Source organism: Triticum urartu, chromosome 2 (genome assembly GCF_003073215.2).
Source record: "Triticum urartu cultivar G1812 chromosome 2, Tu2.1, whole genome shotgun sequence".
NCBI lineage: Eukaryota > Viridiplantae > Streptophyta > Magnoliopsida > Poales > Poaceae > Triticum > Triticum urartu.
The window spans coordinates 225,505,993-225,527,573 of NC_053023.1; the positions used below are offsets into that span (position 1 = coordinate 225,505,993).

The window sequence follows — 21,581 nt, forward strand, 5'->3', positions numbered from 1 at the left end:
CTCCCTCTTCCACCCCAGCGTTCTTGCTTATCAATGGTGGACAAGGCCTTGCGCAGATCCACAAACCTGCTCTTGTCAGGGATTTCCTTCCCTCCCCTTGTTGCCATTTGGGCACCTGGGGTAGTAGGAGGGATTCCATACGCATAGGAAAATCTCTCCCTAGTAGAGGCTTATAGGCCTCATTGATTCAAAGAATTCCTAAAGGAATTTTGAAGCATTCCAATTTGTAGTTTTCTTTTTCCTATGTAGCTTGTTTGATTCATAGGATTAACAATCCATAGGAACTCTTTCATAGGATTCATTTGTACTAGTTTTCATAGGGAAATTTCCATCCACTCCAACCTCATGTGAAGCATCCAACATATTTCCTGCGCACTATCACTATCAAAAGACTACTAATCCTGTAGCATTGAAGATATCATGCCACTTATTCCTATGTTTTTCCTATTCCTACATTTTACAAATCCTGTGAATCAAAGAGCCCCTATTGCTCTGGATTTCCACTTCCCAACAACCTGAACCCCGCGTGGTTTTGCCTCTGCACTCGGTAAACCGTTGACAACAATAGATGTACAGGCTACACATGGTCACATCCAGGGACAAATGGATGGTTAGATTTTGTCACCAGTCCCAAAACAAGTCATTCACAAATATTCCCAAGTATAACCAGCAAGATTTGGATATGTTATTTGTGCATCTCAGATGTCATGCACGTATGGCGGTAGCAGTTACATTAGAAAATGGGCAGCAAATATGTTGTTCTAGTAAAACAAAACAAATAGAACAAACAGATGGCAGCACAAGCCGCTGAGAACATCTAGCAGAATGGGGTTTCTTCTAAAGAGTTATGTACACTCAAAATTAATTATACACCGAATCAAAACATGGAAGAATTTTCGATCAAACGGAGTTAAGGTCTTGGGAAACTTGGTTTTGCCACCTGCACCAATGATAACAGCTATTACACTTCCCTTTGTTTTGGGTGCATTAATATCAAGATGGGCAAAGAGTGTAATGTCTCTAGACTAACCTGGTAAGAAGGAACCTCGCCAGAGGGCTTACGGTAGGAGCAGCCAATGGTGGCGTACTAGCTTGTTTCTTGTTGCTTCCAGCTTCCAAGGGGGGCTCAGGTTTCTTTGTAAAAATCGATATTGCCGTCTCATTTAGACTTTGCAACGACGAATCCTTCGAGCTGCACATGAGGCACAGTAAGCTGAGGACACAGTATGAAAGTGAGCAAGCACACACGGTGAGAGTCAAGGTCGTACCTCCCTAGCCGCTGTAGAATTCTGCCAACCAATACCTCACAGGATCCAGGTATTTCTTGCTCTAGATCCATCAAAGAACTGAGGACTGCATGAACAACAGGTCCTTCATACTTGTCACCAGAAGCCTACAAGAGAAATTCTAAAGTTGGAAGACACTTCTGGAGGGATGCAAAGATCAATATTGGAATATCACAGTGATGGCACAGCTAAACCGTTACTGGGATTTGATTATCTAGCATTCAATTTGGTTCCTATAAAGACCATCAGCATTTAGTTGAACCCACTCTAGTCTTCACGAGAGTTAAGAGGCACTAATGCAAAATCAATGTACTCCAATAACAGGGCGCGAGGTTAACGCGTCTAATATAGTTTACCTCTTTCAGAGAAGGAATTATCAAGGATGAGAGTGCAGGTGAAGCTGCAGAAGCTCGGGGAGCTGATTGCCCATCGGATGGCTGCCGTGATTTGCGACCTTTTTGCGAGTCAACATTCTCACTAGGACAAGGAACATACTTTCTTTAAGGAATGATATAAACAGCACACGTGTAAGTCAAACAACACTTAAACTAAACTTGAAATACCTTCGAACCTCATGACTGTTTACCCCAGAAAATCTAGGTTCATGTGATTCCTTTTCATGTTTGTTGGTGGCTGGTCTTTCTCGAGCATTTCCCTTTCTGAACCCAGCTTGTAGAGCAGCCTTTGCCTGCGTATATTGCTCAAGTGCATTATAAATATGCATCTACCAAGCAAGCGAGCATTTGGCAACAAAACATTCATGTCCGCTACCTCCGCAAGGTTAGTAGCACTATCCTCAAGTGAAGCATTTGATGTTTTTTCTAGAGTCCCCAGCCTTGACCTTGAAGATCGTGGTGTTTCTGCTTCTTCAGTTAGATTCCTAACAACTGTCCCACTGATAGACATATCTTCGTATGAGGAGAATCTGCTGGGAGGCTAATGAATATGATGAATCAGATGCTGCTGCTTATCTTAGTATCTTGCGTGCAGGGTAAGGTAGGATCGCAAATATTAAAAACCCAAGACTGATATCAATGTACCTTAGAACTGTGATTAGGACCTGCTGGGTAGACCTGAGATGCTCTTGGAGAGCGTAACACCACAGTTCCAGACCCACTTACAGATTGGTCATTCTGACAAGAAGCCATGGTTAAAATCAGAATTAACCATTAATCAGGAGTTTACAGATTGCACGTGTAGATGGAAATCTCACGTATTCTGTAGAACTTTCTAGCCTCCCATGATCAGTTTGAGCTTCTTTCTTAGACATGTTTGTTGAGGATGATTCTTCAGATCCAGTCCCAGATGTTCTCCATTGGTTTTCTCGATCAACTGTACGTTTTAGTGTACTTGGATTCTGAGGCATATCAAATCTACCATCCTTGGTGGAGGTTATTTGTGGTGGTCTCAAACCACCTCGAACAGTTCCCGTGCCCTCCGATCTATCAGGAAAATCCCAGCCAGCAGCTTTCCTAACTGTTCCTTGACTACCGTAGATCAAAAATAATCAAGCCCATGAAGACAAAACAAAGCTTATTAACTATTTTGACAAACATACCTGGAAGGAGAGGCTGCATGTCTTGTATTTCTATCAACCTTAATAGTACCTCCATAATCATCTTCTTCGATATGTGTTTGACCATTTTGCGTGGCATCGATGCTACCTTTTACTGTAAATTTTGGCCTCTCTCTGCCAATAACACCAACAGAAGCACACAAAGACAATGAGATATCGATACACTTGAATTATTAGTCAAACATTGTTTCACTAAGAAGTGTAAAGAAAAACATCACATACCTTATTCTCTCCAGAAGCTTTGGAGTTTTTCTGGCATTTTTTATGAAACGGTGCTTAAGAAGTTCCTTAGCACTAGGCCTCTGTGAGAAAGTAATACACATGAACAGCACTAAGCAAAAACGACAGAGACTATAAAATGCACTCTTTCCAGCTTAGACATGACACTACCTTAGTCTCAAATAAGATGACCCAGGGACTTACACAAAAAAAGAAAATTCTAAATTTCAGCATAGCAACTACTAAATTGTCAAATACTTCTAGATAGAATTATGTACTAGATTTATACTAAAGGTTACATCTGGCAGGACTGGAACCCTTCATGGCATCTCGTAATGTTAGTTGTAGCCTTCTAGCTAGTGGGACTCCCAAATTTGGCCAGTACAGAACTAGTGTCACGACGGACAACAAGAAATTATAAAAAGAAGAGTGACACTGCATATGTTCAAAAGAACAAAGCAAAGTGATAACACACGGTAATTTTTTCTGAATCTGAAACTTCTATACTGAACAAGTGCAGAGGAAGTGCTTCCTGGTACATTATAAGAATTTTACCTCTGCTGGATTCTTCCTTAAACATAGTGACACAAACTCTTTCATTGGTTTAGAGAAATGCTCATCAAGCTGCATGTTAAAAAAATATAATACTTATTTTCTTGCAAAAAATGCAAAACAGATGCTTTGATAAACTGAAATGAAGTACTTGATAATAGTTGTTAAAAGTACTCCAGTGACCTGAGGAGGATTTTCACGAGGTATCATGAAAAGAACTCTCATGGGGTGAATATCTGCCAACGGGGGTTCACCTTTTGCCATTTCTATAGCAGTTATACCTAAAGACCAGATATCTGCCTGCATTGAGACAAAAGCTTATGTAACAAAGTTCATTATGAAGCAAAAGGTTCAACAAATTGGCAAGCACCTTTTCATTGTACCCATCAGAATTTTGAATAACCTCAGGTGCCATCCAAAAGGGAGTTCCGACGAATGTCTGGGCAAATCAAAGCCATTAGGCATTAGCAACATACTATGGCATATTCTTAGCTGATCTATCTGAAATAAAAAACGAATTATGCTTCTTGTACACAATTCCAACAAAGGGAAACAACAAGTTCACTGTTAAGCTAAAACACTACCACGGGCCCACAACAACTGATAAGGGGAATTCCATTTAGTGCATGCTCGGCTGGTGCAAACATACTTGTGGTTGTCACACCTGCACCACACACCACTGCAGTGTGACTAGTGGTTGGGCCCTTAGGTAGGGTTCTTGGTTGCGTGTGTGGCCTAGGCCAGCTGGCATGTGTGTGTGTGTGCGCGCGTTTCACAGATACTTAAGTGTTCTGTGTTGTAACGTGAGAATTATGCATTGAAGTGAGATCTGAATTCATCCCTGTTCTCTCTTCTCACCTTCTTCCTCTCCAAGTCTCTCACCCCAACTACCCTTTCTTCCTGCCTACTCCTGGTCGCTCACGATCCAGAGATCAGGGCGTGACAAATCAGTATCCAGAGCCACCTGCGTTTTCCCCAAAAGAAATCTTCGTCGTCAGTTGCTTGTTCCTCTCTCCGGATCCATGACATCCACCGCTAAGGGTGTATATTTCGCTCCGGCGAGATCCACCCAAAGTCCCAAGCAGGGTTGGATCTGGTATGAGTGCGACGACGGCGAACACCAAGCCCTCCGCGCAGACCTGTCACATCCTGTTGGCCATGGAGGAGAGCACCAACTAATTCAAGGCCCTCATCAAAGGCTTGATCACTCACTTCGATGAGCAGAAAATCAACAGCGACAAGCAGCGCAAGTCAGCTTCAACGATCAGGTATCAGGTGTCAGCACGAGCTCCGCGCTTCACCAAGCAAATTGATCTTACCCAAGCAGATGTGGATGAGACGCGCAAGACGCTGGAGGCGTCGGCATCCCCACATGGCTCGGTTCCGGTACTCATGCTGCCACCACTGCCTTTGCCGCGCACCCCACAAGCTCATAACCAGCACCGCGGGCTGACCCGTTCGCCCGGCTTGGAGGCAAGCGGCCCCCTCTGATTCCGCAAACACCAGGAGTGCCGAATCATGCCATCGCATCGACTCGGACGGCGGCGCACTCGCAGATCCCGGAAGCGCCACCCCTAATCGTGTCGGACGCGACGACTACCACACCAAGCCTCACAAGCATGAGTTCCCTCAATTCAACGGCAGCGCACCACTGCCATATCACAGAACTGGGTCACAACGGCGACGCTATACATCAAAGGGCAAGCAGCCCACTAGCTTCATGCATTTCATCAAACACACATAGGCATGACATTGGAGGCATTTTGTGCTGCGCGGTAAGACACGGGGGGAGGGGGGCAAGTGTTCTTCGGAATGACTGGGCGTAAAGGGCACGCAGATCACCGAGGAGTTTGGCTCAGGCGGGTTCAAACTCGAGATGCACAAACTTCTCCAGTTGCGTCAGATCGGCAGCGTCATCGAGTACAAGGCACCATTCGAGGCCCACATGTACCACTTGCTCACGCTAGACTCATCGCTCAGTCCCAAATTCTTCGTCACCGCGCTGCGATGTGCCTTCCGCCACCGTCGAGCATCATGCAGGCGTCAGTCCTAGCACACATACATGAGGAGCTAGGGGCACAACGACCGCGCGCTCGACCTCTACCTGCCGGCCTGTTAAGCTTCATGCACTAGCCAACGCAACCAAAAGTCTAAACTGATGGAAAGGGCTAGACAACACACATACACTTCAAACCCCCTCTCACGTGTGACGTGGAAAGTCAACGGTATGGCTCAAAAGGCCTATACGTGCACAAAGGGGGCCAGCAGCAATTTTTGGATAAATTGCGAAAGCCATGACTTGAACTCAAGACCTTGGCTCTGATACCATGTTAAGCTTCATGCACTAGCAAATGCAACCAAAAGTCCGAACTGATGGGAAGTGCTAGGCAATCCACATACACTTCAACAGTCCTCCACCACCACCACCAGTTCCCCTTCATCACGCGGCGGCACCTCACCTGCAGAGTGACGACTATAGCAGCAAGCAGCAGCTCCGCGAGTTTCGGCACGTGAACGGATTGTGTTTCAAGTGAGGGGACTGCTACTGCAGGGAGCACCAGTGCAATCACCAAGCACAGTTGCTCACCATCCAGGTGGGCGAGCATGGAGAGCTCCTCTCCGACAAGGCAATTCATGCTCTCGCCCTTCTCCACGATCATGTCGTCGACGCGACCGCACCAATGTTGCTTGTTGTCAGCGCATGCTTTGGACGGTTCTGATTCGCCTGCGGGCACTTGTGGGCAACCAAGTCATGTTGATGTTGCTCGATTTGGGCAGTACGCACAACTTCGTCAACACGGCCTTCGTCGAGCACGTCGGTGCCGTCACCAAGGCGCTGCCACCAGTGGAGGTGCACGCTGCTAGCGGCAACCGCCTCACCTGCTCCCGCATTGTTCCCGAGCTCAAATGGTGGATGCAAGGGCACACATTCACGACGCCAATGCGCGAGTTGGACACCGGCGCGTACGATGGCATTCTTGGCATGGTCTGGTTGGCCTAGTTTACTCCAATGAACTGTCACTTGCAAGACAAGTTTGTCTCCTTCGTCTACAAACGGCGAGTCCGTGACCCTCCAAGGTGTTCGTCCATCAACCGCAAGCACATTGTCCGCACTGGAGCCGGGTTAGCCCGGTTTACTCCAATGAACAGTCACTGGCAAGACAAGTTCGTCTCCATCTACACAAACTGCGAGTCCGTGACCCTCCAAGGTGTTCGTCCATCGACCGCAAGCACATTGTCCACACTAGAGCCCGAGGAGTTCCGCAAACTGCTCGTGGGCAATGATGTATGGGCGCTGGCTATGGTGGATGCGACAGACGGCGCAACACATTGACATCACCGCGCCAATCCACGTCCTCATCAACGAATTCGAAGACGCATTTGCAAAGCCACAGGGAGACTGCCTCCGCAACCGCAATACGACCATGCGGTCACTTTCATGGATGGGGCGACCGGCGAACACCCACCCTTACCGATACTAGCCCTTGCAAAAGGACGAGATCAAACGGCACGTTCGCGAGATGCTACGTTCAGGCATAATCACCCACAGTATGAGCCCCTATGCAAACCATGTGCGGCTGGTCAAGAAGGACACTACATGGAGGTTTTGCTTTGACTACCGCCGGCTCAACGACGACACGACCAAAAACAAATTTCTATGGCCGATCTTTGATGAGTTGTTGGATGAGCTGGTTGCACTACATGCTTCTCCAAGCACGATCTCCATGCGGGATATAATCAAATCCGCATGAATGAAGCTAATGAGAAGACCGCTTTCAAGACTCACCACTGACACGTCGTGTTTTGGTCATGCCATTCGGATTGACAAATGCTCCGACAACCTTCCAATGCCTGATGAACTCCATCTTCGCAGACTACATTCACAAGTTCGTAATCGTCTTCCTTGATGACATTTTAGTTTACAGTGCCACTTCCAGGTGCATGAACTGCACTTGCACACGGTGCTCGACCTGTTGCACACGCACAAGCTTTACGCCAAGATGTCCAAGTGCTCATTCATGGGGGATCGCATTGACTACCTCGGCCATGCCATTTCTCGGGAAGGCGTCACCACAGACAGCGACAAGACCAAGGCCATGGCGCGCTGACCAACACCAACGAATGCCACGGAGCTCTGTGGATTCCTTGGACTTACTGGATACTACCATAAGTTTGTGCCAAGCTATGGGATCATCGCCAAGCCGCTGACACAATAACTGACCAAGAAAGGCTTCGCATGGACGGATCAAGTGCAGCTCGCCTTCAACATGCTCAAGGCGATGGTGACCACGAAGGTTCTCGCTTTGCGACATAGATATTGGCACCGTCCTCGTCCAAGATGGTCACGCCGTCGCCTACTTCAACAAGGCCCTCTGACACTCGTAACCAAAAGCTTCCAGCCTACGAGAAAGAGTTCCTCGCCGTCATGATGACCATCGACAAGTGGCGGCCCTACCTCCAGCATTGCCCCTTCAAGACCGTCATCGAGCACAAAAGTCTGTGTAAGCTGGGGGAACAGCATCTGAAGACAGAAGTTCGGTGAAAGGCGATGTCCAAGTTGGTTGGACTTCAATTCCGCTTCCAGTATAAGTGCGGTATCGACAACGACGTGGCAGGCGCCCTTCCCAGTGTCGGCAATCGGCTCAATGTTGACACGTTGTCCATGTGCCAACCAGCATGGGTTCAGCAGGTGGCCAATTCATATGAAACCAGCAAAGATGCGCGGAGCCTTTTCCAGCAATTGGCTCTACAAAGCCCAAACGCCAAGGGGTTTGAGCTCCACCGCGGGCTCATTCGCCGCAAGGGGCGCTCCTCTAGATCGGCACCAACACTGCACTCCACACCAAACTGACCGGTCTAATGCACGACAGTGCGGTGGTCGGCCACTCTGGCGCAGCGGACGCGTACCACCGTACCAAGAAACTCTTTGAGTGGAATGGTTTCAAGGCCGCCGTCGACAACTATGTGCGACAGTGCACATTCTGTCAACAAGTGAAACACAAGCTCAAGAAACTGGCCGGGAAACTAGCGCCTCTTCCTGTGCCTATCGCGCCATGGCAAATCTGGCGATGGACTCGGTTGAAGGATTGAAAGTCAGAGGGCTATGATGCCATCATGGTGGTGGTCGAACGCTTCACCAAATTCGCACAGTTTATCCCTCTATTCCACCCCTTCATCGCCACTCAAGTCACGCGGGCATTCTTGGACAACATCGTCAAGCTCCACGGCGTCCTGGCATCATTGTCTCTGACGGCGACAAGGTGTTCACCAATGTTCTCTTGCGCGAGCTCGCTGTCCACGACACACCTCGGCAATGGTGCAGGTGGCTGCTGTCCACGGAATTCTGGTATAGCTCTTTGGGGTCACTCCGTTGTTCACCATTCAAGACCCTCTATGGAGTGGAAGCAAACCTAGGGAGCATGCACCTCTAACCCGAGTCACCACCAACCATGCCAGAAGTCGAGGAGTGGGAGTGGGACTTGGCGGCGCACATTACACCGGCCCCGTGCCCAACTGGAGCGAGCCCAGAAGCGCTTCAAGAAGTATGCTCATCGCAACCCGACCAAGCGTGCCTTGCAAGTGGGTGAACAAGTTCTCCCAAAGCTCCAGCCTCAGGTTTAGAAATCGATGGCGAGCCGGCCATGCGCTAAGCTGGCGTACAAATTCTTTGGCCCTTTCACCATCATCGACAAGATTGGCAACCTTGCTTATAAGCTCGAGCTCCCACCGGACAGTTGCGTCCACACGGTGTTTCACATGTCACAGCTCAAGCCCTTCACACCAAACTACACGTCGGTGTTTGGAGAGCTGCCCCGATGAAGCAGCACAAAGGTTGTGGAGGAGCAACTCCACCTTGCCGCTACAATGTGTACAGCACAAGTGTTGAAGGAACAGATTCAACATGCTGCGCTAGATATCGCTCTAGAGGCAAATGTAGGCGGATAGGGCAGCAAGAGTTCAATCCAGAACTCCTAGGGCACAAGATCTACTCCAAGATCTTAGATAAGAACAAGTTCTATTATAGGTAGGGGTACATAGTCTCGGTACAAAGTAGAGGTGAGGACCTCTATTTATAGGGCTTTGGGAAGCCTTCACGTACTTCTACTTATAGCTGGAATACTCTAGAAACATTATTTAAGGTTCACCATTCTACTCATAGCTACTCACAACTAGAAGACTCTAGAAAACAGTAGGTAGGATAAAGAAAAGAAAAGAAATACTAGACCACAACAGAAGTATCTAGAAGTAGCCAAACAGATTTAACATATGATTATATTTTCATGTTCCTCATCAATCTCCCCTGGTTGTTTGGAACTCGCCCTCGAGTTATCTTCATAGAGCGCTTCTTCTGGATGGTAGAGAGTCAAGTCCGCAACATTGAAAGTCTTGGAGATACCCATATCGCTTGGAAGATCTATCACATAAGCATTATCATTTATCTTCCTCACAATAGAGAAGGGTCCATACCTTCGCTACCTAAGTTTCCCTTTAACACCTAAAGGCAGCCTCTCTTTTCGGAGGTAGACCATCACCTTATCACCCACTTGGAATGATTTTGGCCTCCTTTTGCAATCAGCAAGTTGTTTATATTTCTGATTTTGTGCTTCCAAAGAACCGCGAATCTCTTCAAATAACTCGGTGTAATTATCAGCAAAGGACAATGCTGATTTTGAGTTCCCCCTTGATGGTAGCTTCACCAGGTCCACCACATATGTTGGAACTTTAGTGTAGACAATGGAAAAAGGGCTCCTTCCTGTGGATCTATGCTTGGAGTTATTGTAGGAGAACTCTGCAAGAGATAAAGCCAAATCCCATTGCCCCTTTCTTTCTCCACAAATGCAACGGATCAGATTACCCAAAAACTTGTTCACCACTTCCGTTTGTCCATCTGTTTGTGGATGAGAAGTGCTAGAAAATTTCAATTCAGTGTTGAATTGCTTCCACAAAGTGAGCCAAAATGCAGCAAGAAACTTGCTATCACGATCTGAGACGGTGGACCTTGAAACTCCATGAACTCTGACCACTTCTCGAAAGAATAGGTTTGTCACATGATGATCATCCGTTGTCTTGCGGCATGGAATGAAATGAGCCATCTTAGAGAATCTGTCCACGACCACAAACACAGCATCACTCCCTCGTCTTGTTCTTGGCAAGCCCAAGACGAAGTCCATAGAGATGTCCTCCCATGGAGCGACAGGAACAGGCAAAGGCATGTATAACCCTGTGTTCTGGACTTGGCCTTTGTAGGTTTGACATATAGGGCATCACTGAACAAACTTTCCAGCATCTCTCTTTAGTTGTGGCCAAAAGTAGCGAGCTTCCAGGCTAGCGACAGTCTTGTCCCGTCCAACATGGCCACTAAGATCACGAATGGAGCTCTCTAACCAGCTTGTCACGTAGAGAACTTCTTGGAATGCACAAACAATTTTTTGAAGAGATATCCATCTTGCATCAAATAGTCATCACCTAATGGTTGGCCCCTTGCGTGCTTTACCCAAACATGGTCAAAGTCTTCGTCACCCTCATACAACTCCTTTATTTGATCCATGCACGAAAGTTCAGCTTCAAAAGAAGTCAAGAGGCATGCACGATGACTCAAAGCATCGGCCACCCTGTTAGTTATTCCAGATTTATGCACAATGAGATAGTTAAACCTCTCCAGATATGCTGCCCATCTTGCTAGCATGCGGTCAACATGCTTTTGATTTCTAAAATGCTTCAAGGATTGATGGTCGCTATAAACAATGAACTCTTTAGGCAGCAAATAGACTTTCCAAGTTTTCAACGCTCTGAAAACAGCATATAATTCTTGTTGATAGGTACTCCATTTCTGTCTAGCTTCACTTAACTTCTCACTAAAGAAAGCAATGGGCTTCCTTTCTTGAGATAGGACAGCTCCAATGCCTACTCCACTTGCATCACACTCCAACTCAAAAGTCTTGTTGAAATCAGGTAGCACCAAGACAGGAGCTTGTGAAAGTTTTTGTTTAATCTCATTGAAACTAGCTTCAGCTGCTTCTGTCCATTGGAACTTTCCTTTCTTCAAACACTCGGTAATAGGTGCCATGATAGTGCTGAAATTCTTCACAAATCGCCTATAGAAAGTTGCAAGGCCATGAAAGCTTCTTACCTCAGAAATGGTCTTAGGAGTTGGCCATTCTCGGATTGCTTCAACCTTAGAATCATCAACACGAATGTCGTCACATGTTATGACGAATCCTACGAAAAGAAGTTGTGTTTGCAGGAAAACACATTTCTTCAAGTTGACGTAGAGCTCATTTTCCCTTAGTACATCTAGCACCTTTCAAATGTGATCAAAGTGTTCATCCTCATCCTTGCTAAGATGTCATCGAAATAGACCACAACAAAGTGGGATAAGAAGGGCCGAAGGACTTGATTCATTAAGTGCATAAAGGTACTCGGTGCATTTCAGAGTCCAAATGGCATGACTAGCCATTCAAACAACCCTTCCTTTGTCTTGAAGGCGGTTTTCCATTCATCCCCGGGTCTTATACGGATTTGATGATATCCACTTCTTAAATCTAGCTTTGTGAACACTCTTGCTCCACTAAGCTGATCCAACATATCATCCAGACGGGGAATAGGGAATCTATACCTTACGGTGATCTTGTTAACGGCTCTACTGTCCGTACACATGCGCCAAGATCCATCTTTCTTTGGCGCGAGTAGGGCTGGTACAGCACATGGGCTAATACTTTCTCGAATGTGCCCCTTTTGCAACAATTCCTCCACCTTCTCCTTCAATATATCATGCTCCTTTGGGCTCATTCGATAGTGTGAAAGATTAGGAAGACTTGCTCCCGGAATTAAGTCAATTCTATGTTGAATTCCTCTCATCGGTGGCAAGCCATGTGGCTCCCCAAGTATGTTCTAAAATTCTGCCAATAAACCACATACTTTTGCTGGAATTTCAACAGTCAGGTGCTCTTCTCCCTTTACAACAATTGCAGCACACAAATCTGCCTCCTTCAAGTCTTCCATAAACTCATGAGAGGTATGGGAGATAGTTAACATAGTTTTCCCCTCCTCCTTAGAGGTATTACCTTCGGTTTTGTTTGGTAAGATAATGATCTTTCTCTTGTTCCAAATGAAAGAGTAAGAATTTTCCTTGCCCTTGTGTGTAGTATCCACATCAAATTGCCAAGGCCTCCCAAGAAGAACATGGCTGGCATCCATGTCAACCACATCACACAACACATTTGGGCGATAATGCTTACCCAAAGGAAGTGGCAGGTTGCATTGTTTGGTGATCCTCATATTCACTCCTTTCTTGATCCATCCAATAGTGTAGGGATTTGGATGATCATGGGTTTCAAGCTTTAAATGGTCCACCAACTTCTGGGAGATAAGATTCTCGCAGCCGCAACTATCACTAGTTTGCATACCTTGCCATTCACCGTGCATTTGCTCTCAAATATTTTCTTCCGTTGTGTGTCATCGAGTTGTGGTGTGGAACATAGGAGACGCTGGATCACACATACCACCTCTTCACCTTCTTCTTGACAAACCTCTTGTCCGTCTACATCTTCAGATTCGTATTGTTCCTCATTGCTTTCACCATCATGGATAGTCGTGTTAACAAATTTCCTTAGTGGGCAACTGCTGGATATGTGTCCCTCTTTACCACATTTATAGCACTTTGGGCCTTCATTTGCCTTACCCTTGCCTCTAGTTTGTTTCGGGATGGGCTGTTTTGTCTTTGGTGGAGTGGTCTTTTCTTCCACTCTATTAGGTTGGCTCCTAGATGAGCCTTCGGTATGAGGATATGGAGGATATGGAGCCTTAGTTGTCTTTCTCATCCTCACAAACCTCTCGGCCTTTAAGGCTAGAGCTTGTGCTTGATCAACGGACCAGATTTGTTGCATCATCAATCGATCTTGAATAGCATCATTGAGACCATTGATGTACCTTGCAACTTGTTGCTCTTCAGTTTCAGCAAGGTTGCACCTTACTTGTAGCCTTAGAAACTCCTCCGTGTAATCTGAAACAGTCCTATTTCCTTGAGCACAATTTTGAAATTGGATAAATAGGATCTGGTCATAATCAGCGGGCAAAAATCTCCCTTTCAAGAGGCCTTTCATCTGTCGCCAAGTTCTAACACGAGGTTCTCCTCTCAGCCTGCACTCCTCTTGAACGCGATGCCACCATGCACCGGCTCCTTCTTTCAGCTTGTATGCGACCAAAGGAACTCTAGGATCTTCCGAAACCTCCATGACCTCAAAAACAGTCTCCACTTCATATAACCAATCCAGGCACCCTTCAATGTCAACATTTCCGTTAAAACTTGGGATCTCAGCTTTCACCTTGTATGTATCTCTTGCATATGTAGGGTTGGGCGCTCTCCGATATGCATAGAGATTTGGTTCTTCAAGGGCATCATCATATTCTTCACCTTCAGAAGCTTCAACATAAATTGGCCTTCTTGAAGCACGTTGAACATGTTGTTGTGGCGGTCTTGCTCCAAGATTACCTCTCCTTCCTTGATGAACATCTTCCTCTTCTTTAGATGAATCCCCTTCATTGGTAGCAGGGGGAACACCCTTTCTTATCATCTCAACCAGCTGGTCAAATCTCCTATTAAGATCTTCACGCAGCTCTTTGATTTGTTGTTCAGCAGCATCCATCCTCTTCTTCAATTGCTCCATTGCTTGCTGCAACTTGCTCTCGAAGAGGGCAGCAAGAACGATTATGGGTCAACGAGGCTCTGATACCACCTGAAGCAGCACAAAGGTTGTGGAGGAGCAACTCCACCTTGCCACTACAATGTGTACAGCGCAAGTGTTGAAGGAACAGATTCAACGTGCTGCGCTAGATATCGCTCTAGAGGCGAATGTAGGCGGATAGGGCAGCAAGAGTTCAATCCAGAACTCCTAGGGCACAAGATCTACTCCAAGATCTTAGATAAGAACAACAAGTTCTATTATAGGTAGGGTACATAGTCTCGGTACAAAGTAGAGGTGAGGACCTCTATTTATAGGGCTTTGGGAAGCCTTCACGTACTTCTACTTATAGTTGGAATACTCTAGAAACATTATTTAAGGTTCACCATTCTACTCATAGCTACTCACAACTAGAAGACTCTAGAAAACAGTAGGTAGGATAAAGAAAAGAAAAGAAATACCAGACCGCAACAGAAGTATCTAGAAGTAGCCAAACAGATTTGACATATGATTATATTTTCATGTTCCTCATCTATTGTTCCTCATCACCCGAGTTGTCGACCAGACGATCGTCGATGCGGTCCCAACTGCCATTCTCGACAGGTGCATGATGCAACGCTGTCGTGCAGCTCAAGATCCAGTGGGCTAGTCCACCAGACACAGTGACCTAGGAGGACTATGAGGTTCTTCACCGCGCTACCCTACGGCAACAATTTGGTCCGAGGAGCACACTGAAGAAGGGGTCAATTTGAAGGAGGGGAGAATGTCACACTTGCATCGCACACCACTGCAGTGTGACTAGTGGTTGTGCCCTTAGGCGGGGTTGTTGCATGCATGGTCTAGGCCAGCTGGCATGTGTCTGTGTGCGTTTTGCAGATATTTAAGCGTTCTATGTTGTAACGTGTTCTATGTTGTAACGTGAGAATTATGCACTGAAGTGATCTGAATTCTCATCCCTGTTCTCTCGTCACCTTCCTCTCCAAGTCTCTCACCCCAACTACCCTCTCTTCCTGCCTACTCCTGGTCGCTCGCGATCCAGAGATCGGGGCATGACAGGTTGCACATATGGAAAGCATAACTAGTGCTCTTTCCATGAACGATCCACACCTTCCCATTCCTTTTTTTTTTTGACAACTCGTGTTCCCCTTTCTTCCCTACATTCTGCCTCTCTTATCAGCAAAACCCATGACAACAAGATGCACAATAATAACCAATGTTGCTTTCTCCATGCTGCCCAGATCGGTTGGTGCTAAATCCAATCATCCGCTTTGGCCCTAACCAAATGTTACAACTTACAAGAGTATGTGCCAACATTCTTCCACTTGAATTCCAAAGTACTCCCTCCGTTTCTAATTATAAGATGGTTTAGATATTGCAATATGGACTACATACGGATTAAAATTAGTGAATATACACACTAAAACGCATCTAGATGCATACGAATCTGAGAAAATAGAGAATATCTAAAACATTTATATTTAGGAACGGAGGGAGTAACAAGCAATTATGATTGCAAATGAAAATGAAGAGCAACACAACAAGCAATATAATGGAGTACAGCATACCCTCAGCAAAAAGCAAGGTTTCTTACCCCAATGAAGTTTGTTTTGGGGTTTGGAAACCATCTACTTAGGCAATTTGCTCCATAACAAACTAGTTTATGAATATGAATACTGATTCAATCAAGTCATACAAAATTCAAACATTTTTTAAAGGGAAAATGACACATATATAACATTTCTTTACCAAGTTCCACTGAAAATTAGCCATTGTTAGTTAGTTCCTCGTGAACAGCCAGCTAGCCTATTTGTATCCAATTTTAGAACCCTGAATAAATTGCCTTCCGCAACTAAAAACAGCCCACATGCACTCAGTGAAGGACAAGCTACTATGATGTCAACAGAAGTCTATTCAGTACAATGGGGAGAAGCTATATTTTGCACTAAAAGACATAACATCAAAAAAAGAAAAGAGGTGGCAAATTATATGGAGAGAATTCCTTATGTAACATCGTCCTACATTTTCTTTCCCTATTTGACACTGAGAAAATATTTCTTCCTTATCTAACACAAACTTTAAATTTTGATCCCAATATAACACTTCCTTCCATTTTTTGTGCAAACGGTGTTAAATGGCACGGGAAATGACAATTATGCCCTCAAACATCTATTCGCTCCTTTTCTTTATTCAGGTGTCTTATTTGAGGGTGGGCTTCAAAATAAGCCAAAAGGTTAGACTACGAACAAGTACATCAAGCAAGTACGTACGTCGTACGTGCTCGTTCTGCTTCTAGGGAGAAATCAATCGAGTTGCTTGTGTGTTTGTGAGCTAGCTTGTTTCTAGGGAAAATCAATCGAGCTACTTGTGTGTTTGTGAGCTAGCTTTGCACGTAGGTGCGCTGCATTTGGGTGAATCGATCTAGCATCCTAAACCGACACTCCACCACAGCATATGCTCGTGCGGCGTGCCGGCAAGGAAGGTCTACATCGGTTGGTGCTCCGGAGCGACGCGGCCACCCGTCTCCTGTGCCGCTCAATGTTCCCGAGTACGAGGGATTTGTCGGCCGGGTGAAAGCAAATGCCAGTTAACTTGATCTGACTTAGGTGCTTCTAGTGCCAGGGATAAACTTGTCATTTCACATGTCATTTAACACCATTAGGTTAAAAAATGGACGGAAGTGTTATATTGGGAACAAAATCTAAAGATGGTGTTAGATAGGGAGAAAATATTTTGACAGTGTCAAATAGGGCAACCAAATTTAGAAGTGTTAAATAAGGAATTCTTTCATTTATATGCAGCATTCACTCAAGCTGGAATGGATTAAAGCTTCTGAATAATTCAGAGCATAGGATATAAAACACAGCAAAATTTGTCAGCGATAGGAACTGCCAGTTTACACGTGTAAAATAACAATTATTTAGGTGAGTGCAGCTACAGTAAATACCAACCGACGCTAAATCTAAGGCCTCCTTTGGTTCACGGGATAGAAATGTTATAGGAATAGAAAAATCATAGGAAGTGAGATGACATGTATCTCAATTCCTATAGAGAAAGAGATGTCATTTGATGCATAGGATAGGAATTTTTCCATTGAGTCTCAGCTAATGTTTTTTTTCCTCCAAAATGTGAAGGGTTCATTCCTATCCTACATAGGAATAGGAAATCCATTCCTACAAACCAAAGGGATTCAAAGGAAATTTTCCTATGTAAATCCTATCCTATAGAAATCCTATAAGATTCCTACAAACCAAAGGAGGCCTAATTCTTTTTCAAAGCTTCCCTTATTAGTATAACCATTATATATACAGCCCAGTCAATTAAAGCTACAGCTGAGAAGAGTAAGTAGGTTCCTGATGCACATGGTTAGAAGTTTAGACGTTACCTTCCTCCTAGACATTGTTTTAGTCAGCTGTGCAGAGACACCGAAGTCTGCAACCTAAGGAACATAAATACACGTATTAACTTTAGGAATATATATTATATGTTATGCAGTAATAACCGTACAAAAAACAGAATCATCTGCATGCTCTACAGAAGTGATACCTTCACATCTCCGCTTTCAGTCAGGAGGATATTTGCCGCTGTAAAACATGACATGGTGTTGTCTGTTATGATTTGAATTATACTTGGAAGTAAATAACGAGGTATATAAAAAAATATGCAATGCACTGAAGAACACATCCCCATATTAATAAGTCCTTAATGCTTGCACAATAGCTTGTCCTTATTTAATCTAAAACTGACTGCTGCATATTAATTTGCGTCATCCTTTAGCTAACATGCATCACCGGAGCATTGAATCCTTACGAACAACCAACCAAAACCTTCATTTGCTCTCACATTAGCAAAACAAGGGAACGAAAAGGCTTGCATACAAATTTATCGCAAAGGAATCTTTGTGCCACACATACATATACATGGCTATCTTATTTTTTAGTTGGAATATACATGGCTATCTATAATCCTTAATTCCATTCCTGCCTTTCCCTTTCCTTTTCATGCATGTGTAACACTAGCATTTATGTGCAAGATTACATGAGAGAGACAATACAGTTGTAGAAACGGTTTCTCCATTGCAGAAAGGCATCTATTTGAAAGGTCATGTCCGTGCGTGTAACCTTTGATACGGTAAAAAAATATGATTGGTTGCTTGCCCATTAGACAAAGGAGAACACGGTAATGCAGGCCAGGTTCAATGTGCTTCAAGGGTAACCGAGTAAGGATCGCAAGAGAATGCTGGGGTGATCAGACATTTGATTCCATGGGGTTCTTTGTTGTGTTTAACAGAGTGGTGCTAAGTCTGACTACAGTGGTCATAACAGCCGCAGCAGCCAAGGCAGGAAAGAATACCAACTAGAAAGAGAGACCTAACACACTAAGCGGCAAGGGGATCAATCTGGACAGACAAATTACCCACAAAACATCTGAAGCAAACACAGCTTAATGGTAGGATCACTTCCATTTTGCATCCTCGGAAGATTGATGCTGCTTGGGAGTTCTAGGGGTTATCCGATTGGTATTTTCTCAAAACAGTATTGAATGTTTGCAAGGCAAATGCAGATAATAAGAAAGAAAGGAGTCAAGAGGAGTAATAAAGACCTTTAATGTCACGGTGAATCTTTCCTTCAGAATGCAGATATTCAACTGCATGTAACAAGTCCCTTAGAATGCATGCAATAGATATTTCATCCAGAGGAGGGCCAGCTTGAAGCTACATGTGGAAATAGAAGTCGCAGGAACATCACAATTTGAACCAAGTAGTTTGCGCTGACTATGAACTGGAATATTCATCAAATACACTTGATCTACTATCTACATGGTGTCAAGTATTGTGTTGTGTCCATCAAGATATAGAATATACAGGACATACTAGGTCAGCAACAGAACCACCAGCCATGTACTCCATTACTATCCACAGTTTGGTTTGATGAAGATAAGAGCCATAATAGTCAGTTATATATGGACACCGACATTGTGACAAAACAGATATCTCCTGCAACATGAAACAAATCCTTTTAGAAAAGCTTTTTCTGTCTTAATTGCACAGTAAGTTGATACGCCATGATAACCTAATACTCAGCATAGTGCATAAGGTGGAAGTAAAACCTTTTGGATATCTTCGATATCATCCTCGCTGCATAGAATAGGTTAAAAGTACATTAGAAGTTAGATAAAATCCTTCAATTCAGTTACCAATATGAAATAAGGTTATCTTCGGTTTACATTTTCCTACAGTACATAAACAAACATGTTTTCATGATAAAAAAAGTTGTTTTACAAAAAAATGATGTGATGACATGATATAGTTCTACGCTAGGTTTAGAACACTAATCAGAGGAAATGTAATGCAACCAGGCTGAACTCACTGCAACAAGGATGCAATTTTTTATGTTTCCTATTTAAATGCATTGTGTAGAATAAAGGTTGTGAAATATATTAGTATTAGTACACTACATCTTTTTCACATCCCAAAGTAAATGGAACCATGGTTTAAATAGCAGCAAATAATGCAATTAACAACAGGTGCACTTACATTTTATAGTGTAAACCTATTAAATATAATATGCTGCTTTAGATACAGAGAGTCAAAGTGAAATTTACGCTAGAGACTCACGCTTCTTCCAGATCAATAACTTTTATTGCAACCTCCTTGCTGAGTTCCTTGTCAAACCTATGAATGAACACAGGTAAATATTCGATAAGCATTAAATGTATCATCCCAACAAAACAGAAGAAAAGGATAAGAAATACAAGTCATGGACTACATATGGCCCAGAAAATATCCAATAGCTTACAAAGTGGATCCAGAAATTAGTGCATATATATATATATCTCATCCTCTATGTAAATACCATGCTGACCTCTATGTGTATAATTTGTGGAGGGCATGACACAGGTACACAACAAAATAACCATTAAACATGCTGGCCTCTATGTGTATAATTTGTGGAAGGCATGACACAGGTACACAACAAAATAACCATTAAACATACTGGCACTAGACAGCATAACAAATTCTATTGAAAAGCGAATAACAACTTATCATTCAAGTTATTTCATCCTCTGTTGAGATAACATGCTGGCATCTATGTACTAATCATTTCAGGACAATACATGTAAATTTGACATCTACTGAAAATAAACATAACGTGTTTGAAAACAACACTTGTGAACCATTGGTTCATATTTGGTTGAGCAATCACAAATTAACTAGCTTAATGATCAGGAGCATAGTGAAAATAAGAATAGCATCGCATAACATTTGGTTTATTTTGTTGCTTGCACTACAGTAGTCGAATAGATGACAAATCCAGCTTTATATAATTTAGCAGGAACTGGCAATGATACTCATAATAGGGACAAATTCTCACACAGAGTGAAGCCCTGCTATCTAAAACCAAATTAGCACAAATTTGTGGCCTATCTCTAATAGCCTGATAGGCACTAAATTGACCGAATTAGCACTGCTTGTTTCCGTAAATCCCTTACCCTGCATTAAAATAGAACCCTATCGACGTAGATCCTGATCAAATCACCAATGCCACCTTACTAACAGGAATAAATCAGTGAAAAACGCCACGAGCAGCACTAGATTGGCTACTTAAGTGCCTCAATCATGCCGCCTAATGTCCCAATTCGCCATGAGACGTACCCTGTTGACACTCTAATCCCCAATGCTGCTCGATCAAAAGCGAAACGAAAGGCTACACTAGCCGCCACCGAGGAACATCAGCTAAAATCCGCGTACAAGGGAGGAAGAAGAGAATTAAATAAACTTTGTTCGCGACGATGGAGGGGGGAGGGCAGGTCAACAAACGAACCCTCTGTAGACGTCGCCGAAGGAGCCACGGCCGATGAGGTCGCGGTTGCTGAAACGCGCCTCTGTGGCGGCCGCCATCGACGCCGAGTCCGACATCGTCCCTGAGATCTCGCTTCCGCCGCGGCTAGGGTTTTGGAGGGAAGAGGAGACGACCGGATTCGTCCTCCTTTTCCTCCTTCGGGGCTAGGGTCAGGATTCGTGGGCGTGCTCGCGTCGCGCTACTCCCTCGTCGGCGGCTGGCTGCTTCTGGTTTGGCCCATTTTTACATGTCGCGAGATTTGGTGCAGGTGTTTGGTTTGTTCATCTGGGCGAGCTGGAGTGGCCAAGGTGGTGGGGCCGCGTGGAAGAGCTGGAAGGTGGGGCAGCGGTGTCAGTCTGTCAGAGGCGGGAAGGGGACTGGATGGTGGGGATGTCCGCTATCGTGTGTTTGGTTACACCCGGACTTT

At 44.5% G+C, this 21,581-nt stretch overlaps 1 protein-coding gene across 2 annotated transcripts; it reads right to left on the bottom strand.

Annotated features, from left to right (window-relative positions):
- Positions 1-663: 663 nt before the first annotated feature.
- LOC125536883 (serine/threonine-protein kinase 24-like) lies at positions 664-21,458 on the bottom strand. 2 transcript variants are annotated; one of them, XM_048700174.1, is made up of 20 exons: positions 21,137-21,456; positions 19,930-19,986; positions 19,422-19,449; positions 19,186-19,308; positions 18,915-19,026; positions 17,859-17,896; positions 17,698-17,751; positions 4,004-4,072; positions 3,817-3,933; positions 3,637-3,705; positions 3,085-3,164; positions 2,845-2,976; positions 2,500-2,773; positions 2,327-2,419; positions 2,058-2,222; positions 1,850-1,974; positions 1,643-1,763; positions 1,269-1,393; positions 1,031-1,192; positions 664-940 (listed from the first exon to the last, which is right to left on the bottom strand). In XM_048700174.1, the coding sequence occupies exons 1-20, from the start codon at positions 21,229-21,231 to the stop codon at positions 901-903; spliced, it is 2,079 nt and encodes a 692-aa protein (XP_048556131.1). In that variant the 5' UTR covers positions 21,232-21,456; the 3' UTR covers positions 664-900. The 2 variants fall into 2 exon arrangements, with proteins under 2 accessions (XP_048556131.1, XP_048556132.1); XM_048700175.1 differs by lacking the exons at positions 664-940; positions 1,031-1,192; positions 1,269-1,393 and having other exon boundaries at positions 1,858-1,974; positions 21,137-21,458.
- Positions 21,459-21,581: the final 123 nt, after the last annotated feature.